The following is a 9,345-nucleotide window of genomic DNA, read 5'->3' as shown; positions in this document are numbered from 1 at the left end:
TAAAAATGGTTTTGCAGATCCAGAGTATCACCTTGAAATCCAAGATGTCATGCAAAGTTGGAAACTGTTCAGAAGGCCTTACATGATTATGGTGATGCACACTCTCCCAAACCTGACACAGGGTTGGGGGGCAAATTATACCTGCCTCGTTCCATGCAGGGGACATAATCTATTTGAAGACCTGGAAGACTGAAAGTATGGAGCAAGTCAGCCTAAGGTAGAAGGGACTTTACAAGTCATTCTTACTGCTCCCACTGCTATCAAACTTAAGGTACAGCTTTGCTGTATCTATCTTTCCCATATCAAATCTTTTCTCCCTCCAGAGGCACTTCCAGAGGCCTTGGACTTATATACCTGGAAGCCAGTTGAAGACCTTAAGTACCTGTTTGAGAAAACCCTAAAGGATTCCCTAATTAAGCAATGAAGATACTCTTTGAGTAATATTGCTTTTATTATTCACTCTCTGATTTTCTTTATTTTTCTCCAGCATAACTATCTCCTCCCAGACTCCCACAACCATTTTCTGTGCTCTACCTACTATGCTTTTCATTTTTGTTCTAGACACATTTATCTTTCTTTCTGCAAGTACAACCTCTGAGCCCTTTTGGGACAATTTCCTTGTTTATCTTGTCTAGGCTGCATGTAGGGGAGGAATCAAGGACTGCTAGAAGTTTCACATCATCCCCAAGGAGGACCCTGTGAGAGAACTTGGGAGTCATTTCCACCTAGTTTTGATAAGCTCCATCTCTGGTTGAAGGTCTTGGCTACTATCCTTGCTGGCTCCTATATTGATCCCACTATTTATTCTCCTCCTCCTTTAGATGTTTTTTGAATTTCCTCTATAGGTTTGTTTCCTCTAAGCCTTTAAGTTTCTGATGATAGCTCTGGAATTTTATCTCTCTTTCCAACCTCCACAATCATTGGACACCACTTATACTTTCTTCTACTCATTGACCCCCTTGAGACTTGGCCCACCTCAGGCAGGGATGGCTCTAGGCCCCTTATAAGACTGAATGAATTACAGAAGACAAGACCTTAATCATTATCTTCCAAAATGGATTTTGAGTACCATTCGTTTGAGTAAGGGTGAGTCCCTTAGGACAATTAATGCCCAAAGGCCCTAATGATCACAATAGATGTAGGACTTTCCATGGGAAAACTCCATTCTGTGCATGCCTAAGAGAGCAAACTAACCCACTTATAACCTTTGGCACATTACAATATCATTTGCACTGTTTTTTAAATTTTTTAACATTTTATCTTTACTTTATTCCAATAACAAATGTACACATAAGTTTTCCAGTTATATGATTCATGTTGTCTCCCTCTCCCTCCCAGAAATCATCCTGTTCATCATTCCTCACAGCGTAATAGTATTATATCACCATCCTATACCATCGTTCATTCAGCCATTCCCCAATTAAGAGACATCCCTTTAGTTTCCAATTCTTTGTCACCAAAAAAAAAATGCAGCTATAAATATTTCTGTACAAACAAGTTCTTTGCATTGTTGTTTAGCCCTCCCACAGACTTGAGGAAGAATGAGGAGGATAAAGAGGTACACAGGCCCAGAACCCTAGCTACCAGACATTGACATAGACTCTTAGAGGGAACTCTCAATGTGGAACCTGACTGATCACAACTATCCAGTTTGTCCCATCACACATGGCTAAAACCATAAAACCTACCCCCAGCTTCCATATAGCATGATTATTTCCTTAAGGAGAAGAACATGCAGAGTACATCATGTCAGATCCCAGCCTGAATAACAAAGTTTGCTGCATTCACCATGGAGAAAGTCTAAGACTGAATTCTTTTGAGAAAACATTGACTGGCATTTTGCCTACTTCAATAGGAACATAACAAAAATTACAGGAATGATTTCCAGGTTTCATGATTCCTGAACAGATGGCAATAAATATTATCTTCATGGATGAGGACAGATTTCAATAACATTGAATCTATAAGCCAACAAGGAGCCATATTCCTTTCATTTCCCATAGGATTAAAAATAAAACTATTGCAGAGTTATCTGCTCATAACCATACAAGAAAGCCCACAGGTAATACCTTTATTCTGGCTTGGACTGATTTTTTTAAAAATTGATTTACAGAGTTCCCAGTGGGACTCAGAATAGGAACCAGTCAGCAAAATGTGGGGAAGAATAAAAGCTAGTGTCTTCCTTTAAATCAGAATAGCTGTATTATAGAGAATTTTGATATACGTTGTCTGGAACTTTGGCTAAGAAATGTTCTCTCTCTACTACCCTTCTCAATTTTTCCCATTCTTGACACTAAGGAAAATGGGATTGACTGAACACTAGGGAAGAAAATAATAAATATTTTCAATGCCTATGAGCATGTGCTGGCCTATTATGAAAAAAAAGAAAAAAGCATAGATTGCATTTGGGAAACTGGGTAGCACTTTCAACAATCTCAAGTTGTTCCTTAATACAAATGCTTTTAAAAAATCAGCATTCATTTGGAAAAGCTCTATGATCAAGAATTATATGGCCCAGGGGGCAGTGAGGTGGTTAAGCCAATTGAGCGCCATGCCCAGAGATGGGAGGTCCTGGGTTTAAATATGGTCTTATAAGAACTAAAACTGGCATCTTTATATAGTAAATGACTACAGGTCTTTTCATAATTTCTATATCCAGAGAAAGTCTTAGGGGAAAAGTTTGGATATTTGATTTATAACTTCTCAGAGATGATGCAAGGAGGAATTCCATTCAAATAATGAGTAGACTAGGTAATAGCTCCTGTCTGTTCCCACTATTTGATTTTGTGACTGTAATTTTATTGTGTTGTGATCTGGGTTTGATGATTAGTGGCAGCAAGCTACTTGCCACACTGGTTACCATGACAACTACATCTGGTAGATGGCAGAATTCAGGTCTGTAGGCTTCATGCTCATTCCACCACCCACCTCAAAGGAAGCTGCATATTTAATACCTTCCTAGGCTCAAAAGGTGATAATGTAAAGCTTTCATTTGCATAGTAACCATGAAATAGAAGCGAGAATGATGTACTTTCTACACTGGCACCTATTTAGGATATAATTAAAAATTACAACCTGGAAAAAAGGAGGAGTCATCAAAGGGATCAATGACAAAACTGAGGTATTATAGCATCTTTAGAGATCAGAACCACACTTTTGTTAATCTTTTACCCCCAAAAACCCTGCAAATGTTTTATTATCAAGAAGAGTTCTTAATTCATTATGTACACAGTTTTAGGAAATTAGGAAAACCTAATTTTTCTTCATGGAACACTTAATGTTCTAACTAAAATATATAAGTAGATGTATCAATAATCCAATGTAGATAATATGTGTAAATATTTCAGTCTTAGCTGTTTTGCTTTTTCTTTTCCTGAGCACTAAGGGATTTCAGGGCAATCCTATCCCCTGTGGGATGAAACCAATTTAATTTAAGCTCATTCTCTTTGTGGTGGCAGGGCTGCTTCCATTGTTATCCTTGTGGAGTTTGTTCTTGGGAGGACTCTTCATTGCAAAAAACAAATATCTCTTTCCTCATTCCTCTAGCCTCTGGTGTATATCTCCTGACCTAGAATTAACATCTATCAGGTCAGTAGCAAAGGACTGGAAAAAACTCATGTTTTTCTCATTGGAAAAAAGATGTGGATATATTCATTCATTATCTCCTTCCCTTCCTTCCTTCTTTATTCTTCAACAAACACTTATTGTTTGGCTACTGTGGGAAAATAAATGTGCTAAGTGCTCTATCTAGAGAATGCAAAATGAACAACACATAGTTCCTGCCCTCAAAAGGTTTAACATCATATTTATTATTTATAAGGAAATTTAAAAAATTTAACCCACCTTCTGGACAATTCCCTGTAAAATAGATCTTAAAAATATAATTCCTGTTTTTACAAGTGGGAAATTCTGGTGTGCAGATTAATCTAATGATTTGTCTCTGACCAAGAATTAGAGAAAGAACTTGGAACAGAGGTCTTTTGATTCAAAGACTACTGCTTTCTCCACATTATCAGACATTAAAGGAGATGACACAATTGTCAAATAAACATATTTCTCTGGGCAATTCATTCTAATGTTCTTCCTTCTATGTGACTTTTAAATTCCTAGTTAAAAATATGTTTTATTAACAATTAGGAACTATGAACAGCCTTTTAGCTGTGCATTACTACTATTGAGTCAACAATATTCAGTGTTTGGACTAGTTGGTGGGGGGGGTTAAGTAGGAGGAAATGGAGACAGACAAAGTATTCATATATTTATTATTGTAAAGCAGAAGAGAGATAATGGATAAGAACTGAAGCAAGATAATTACAAAAGGACTGAAAAGAGCATATGGAGTTAATAGAAATTGTGGAGGCAGAATCTATTAACTTTGGTAATTAATTTGAAGAACTTGAGGGAGAAGCAGAAATTTAAAAAGACTCCAGACTCAGTGAGTGAGAGATTGGTGGTGCCAATAAGAGAAATAGAAAAGTTAGGAAGAGGCCAATTTGAGGAGAAATAAGTTCAGCTTTGCACATGAATTTGAAGTGTTGGTGACATACTCAGATAGAGATGTCCAAGAGGAAATTTGAAATGAAGGAGTGAAGTAATGGATGATGATGTATATTTAGGGTTCATATACATAGAGTGAATATCATGGTAGAGGGTGAGATTATAAAAGAAAACACAGGGGAAAAAAGGGAAAGAATGCACAGGTAAAACTCTGGATCTTACCTACACAAGGTAAGTATGAAGAACAACAAAGGAAAGAGAGACAAAATCAGAGAAACAAGACAAGAACCCTTTATTTTGAAGAAAAACTTACAAAGAAATGGAACTGCATTGTACTGAGTTATTGATAACATTACATTTGCTGCATTATATATTTAGCCTCGTGACTTTTCTAGGTTTATTTTATTTTGTTATTTTTTTTTTTGCTTGAAACCTATCATGCAGGACTCTTAAAGGGAAAACCAAGGGAGTTAACTTAAATATTATATGTGGGTTCAGAAGGGTGAGTAGGAGACAGGAATGGACAATAGATGGGGACTTAACAAGTTAGGGAAACTGGGTTTAACTGTTAAGGGAAATGACTGTTGACAGAAGTGACAGTTAGGCCTAACTGTCACCCTGCTCCATCTAGACAAAGGATAAACAAACAAAGGGATAAATGGATAATAAATACACACTATGAAAAGTTCAAGGTATGAAGAAAACACACAGGGAAACAGTTTAATTGTTTTTGAGAGGATAGATAATGGGGTGAGGTGAAATTATATCTAACTGCCCAGAACTGGAGTCAAAAGGGTAAGTTCCTTAGCTAACCTAGCTTCTGCCAGGTTTGACAGCTTGGCTAAGGACCTGAAAAAGAGGGCTTGGATTTGGGTTCTCACAACTGATCCAGAGATGTCTTCAGGATATCAGGAACCAACTTCTCCACAGCCGGTGATCCAAGAGTAACCAGGTAGGGAGAGATGTCTGCAAACTGTCCATCAGAACACAGACTTCTTCCCTACTCAGAGTTGATTTGCAGGTTGATGTCTTCAGCCTTTAAAACCTTCACCACTCTCCAAGAACCCAGGTCAAATAGGGACTGCTGATTGCACATCTGCTCCAAATCCCTCACAAAACAGCAATGTCTGTTGCTTAGCTCTTTCCTCCCTACCCCCTGCATTATATTCAGAATGTCCATGACTTCCAGCCAGGGCTTTCCCTAATATAGTTGCAAAAATCTACCTTTATACTTTTTAAGCCTATACCTATTACAGAACCTTACCTAGAATCTAATACCTGAAATGGTAATTTCATTAACAGAGGGAATTAGAATCACAGAAAACTATTACCTCTTAGAGTTTTGTTTCCATTCAGATTATTAAGCCTTTCTCCTTTACCCAAGGCTGCCTTTATTTCTACTTTCCTGTCATATTCTTTATTGTAGAGTTCTGGAATCACACATCGGCATAACTCATATCCATTTGCATGTAAGAAGAGATGTGGAATTGCACTCTACTGCCCTAAAGTGCATGGACCTTTAATCATATATTTTGGGTTTTTACAAACTCAACTTAGGATGGGCTTGGATCATTTCAGCATTACAATATGGGCAGCATTTGTCCTAGTCTGTTGCTCTGGTGTGACCATGATGATTATGCTCAGTTACATTATTGAAGAGTATAAGAGTCTAATTTTCTTCTAAGATTTTCTAATAAATTTCAACTAAGAACTAGTTTAAAGAAAGGAAAGAATCCTAGAAGAGGACAAAGTATGGGTTTTTCTGAAAGAAAAGAAATAGGAATAAGGATATTAGAAAATAGAAATAAGAAAATATCTACATTCTATTAAATCTATGATCTTTTCTACCCAGGACTCTATGGCTAACAATGATAAGCAGGAATGTGCTATCCTCTTTAATATCAAATTAAAGCATTATAATTTCCTGCCATCTGGAAAGGCAGCAATATTACAATGCATTATATTTGTAGTAAAAATAATTGAATTCTCAAATCCTTTGAGTGTGGTATTATTTACAAGAAGAAAGGAATTGCAGACACAATCCTCAGAAGACTTGCCTTTGAGACTTGATTCTCCTCTTTTTTCCTGTTGTTTGATTTGGGGAAAGTAACATTAATTTTGTGGTCCAAAGTTTCTAGATGGAAACGTAATGATTAGTGATTAGATAAAATAGAATATAGCATTTATATAGTGCTTTAAAATTTTGAGATTCTCACATTATTATCTCTACTTTACAGATGAGGAAATTGAGGTAAGTGACTTATCCAGGGTCACATATAGCAAATGTCTAAGGCAGAGCTCATATTCAGATCTTTATTTTTTATGCTTTATTGTATTTTTATTTCTTTTGTCAAATAATCCTCAATTGCATTTTTGTCATGTAACTTTCTAAAAATGAGTTAAATTCAACTTTATTTTCATTTTAATTCAATTTTTTTCCTTCTTCCTTTTGCTGCCTCATCCACTGAGAAGGCAAAAAAAAGGTAGATTCCATTACTAATGCATATATAATCTTGCAAAACAAATTGATGCATTTGCAATGTTGAATTCAGGTGTCTATTGCTACTGTAACCTTCCTGCTTTGGGCAAACCAATTAACCACTCAAACTGTTTCTTCACCTTTTTTAAGGAATAAAATGCATAAAGAAGGGCTCTCTGAATTCTATTTCAACTCTCATTGTCCAGGAACTGATCTAAATAATTTTTACCTATTTTTTCCCAATTGAGATAATTTCTTAGGGCAATGCCTTTCAGAAAATTAATTATAACCAGTGGACAAATTATTAATTCATTTTATTATTTTATGTAATCCATTAAATCATTCAATTTTCATAAACAATTAGTATTATAATTCATATGTATTGTCCACAGTGTACTATACTGGACACATAAGGATTTGATTATCAAGTATATGCTTATCCTAATTTCTTCATAAAATTATAGATATGTTGCTAACTCTTCTCAATCATCACATATCCCTTGATTCCTAATTTTTTTAGTTTTGCCATGGAAGCCAATTCAACAAACTTTAACTCATTTTAATTGTAGGCATGCCTTCTCTCTCTAATATTTCTTTCTTGAGTTAAAACAAATCAGACTCAGAGCACAGAATTCCAAGTATAGTTATTTGGCCCTGTACAAAGATGGGATAACAGTTTCTGTTTATTTCAACTGATGTATTCAGGGAATCATTAAATTATAATGTTTATTTATTTACTACCCACATTTATCACCTTGGTTTAGTTCTTTAACATGTATAAACTATGTTGCCCATAGTAGTAATATGAAGTACATAATATAATTATTATTATCTATGGGAGCAACACAAGAAGAAAAATGGAGGGGACAGACAGAAGCCATAATTTTCACAAAAAAGAGAACACAGAGAAAAAAGGAAAAGAATGCAAAGGTAAACCTCTGGATGATGAATAGCCCTGCTGCTATCCATTTCTTTTAGAGAAGTTTCTGTATACCATTACCTTTTGTATTCTATCTTTATAAAAGTGCTTCTTTCTCAAGAGAAAGATTTAACCTATTTTGAGGAAATATGAAAAGGTATGTAATTAAAATATGTAGATATGTAATTTCAGTTAAGAAAATATATTGAAATACATCCATTAATTGTCTTAGAAGCTGGGCAGAGAATAAATAAGGAAAATGAGTGAATAGAAGGTGAAAGGAAGCGTGATTATATAGGTTTTACATAGAGAGTGTCAGCTCTAAACTGCTGATATAATTTTAGGGACATTTATTGTTTTCTCCAAGACAATATAATATTCTTGAACATAAGAACTGTCTTATAATTCTGTTTATATATCGATGTCTAACAATGTCTTACACTTAGTAGGTGTTTAAAAATGCTTGTTGATTTAGTATATGATTTTGCCTCCTTTAGGAAAAGAGTCCCTTGTCTAAATGGACAGGCAAAATGAGAGCTTCGTGGCTACATTCATCCTCACAGGGATTCCCCATGCACAAGACCTGGGGACCATGCTATTTGGGATCTTCTTAGTGATTTATATACTGACTTTAGTGGGGAACATCCTCATTTTACTAGTGATCAAGATAGACTCCCACCTCCGCACTCCCATGTACTATTTCCTGGCTAATCTCTCCTTCATTGACATGTGGTTCTCCACTGTCACTGTGCCCAAGATACTTATGACTCTCATCTCCCCAGATGATGGAACCATTTCCTTTCACAGTTGTGTCGCCCAGCTCTATTTCTTTCATGGTCTGGGGAGCACTGAGTGTTTCCTCTACACTGTCATGTCCTATGATCGCTACCTTGCCATCACTTATCCCTTGCGCTATTCTACCATGATGAGTGGAAAAACTTGTGCCCTTTTAGCAGGAGGCACATGGCTTAGTGGTGCTATCCACTCAGCAGCCCAGACTACCCTGACTTTTCGATTGCCCTACTGTGGTCCCAATCAGATTGAGCATTACCTTTGTGATGCACCACCCATTCTCAAATTGGCCTGCGCAGACACTTCAGTCAATGAGATGGTGATCTTTGTCAACATTGGGGTTGTTGGTTCTGGATGTTGCTTTTTGATATTCCTCTCCTACGTGTCCATAGTTCGTGCTATCCTGAAAATTCGCACAGCAGAAGGTAGACGCAAAGCCTTCCAGACCTGTGCTTCTCATTGCATTGTAGTCCTTTGTTTCTTTGGACCTGGACTTATCATTTATCTGAGACCAGGCTCAAAACATGTTATGGACAGGATTATAGCTATTTTCCAAACAGTGATTACACCTCTGATGAACCCCCTAGTATACACACTAAGGAACAAGGAAGTAAAAATGGCTTTGCTTCGGCTGAAAGATCGAGGGAATTTTGTATAG

The 9,345-nt window shown here is 36.4% G+C and overlaps 1 protein-coding gene across 1 annotated transcript; it reads left to right on the top strand.

Moving 5' to 3' along the window:
- The first annotated feature begins 8,412 nt into the window (after positions 1-8,412).
- On the top strand, positions 8,413-9,345 carry LOC123241400 (olfactory receptor 10G7-like). The gene has a single exon (XM_044669058.1). It carries the CDS (start codon positions 8,413-8,415, stop codon positions 9,343-9,345), a length of 933 nt encoding a protein of 310 aa, XP_044524993.1.

Source organism: Gracilinanus agilis, chromosome 3 (genome assembly GCF_016433145.1).
Source record: "Gracilinanus agilis isolate LMUSP501 chromosome 3, AgileGrace, whole genome shotgun sequence".
In the NCBI taxonomy this organism is placed as follows: Eukaryota; Metazoa; Chordata; class Mammalia; order Didelphimorphia; family Didelphidae; genus Gracilinanus; species Gracilinanus agilis.
This window is presented reverse-complemented; position numbering and strand designations above follow the sequence as displayed.

Excerpts from the sequence above, each read along its gene's own strand:
- LOC123241400 (XM_044669058.1), top strand. The coding sequence starts at position 8,413 with ATGGACAGGCAAAATGAGAGCTTCGTGGCTACATTCATCCTCACAGGG.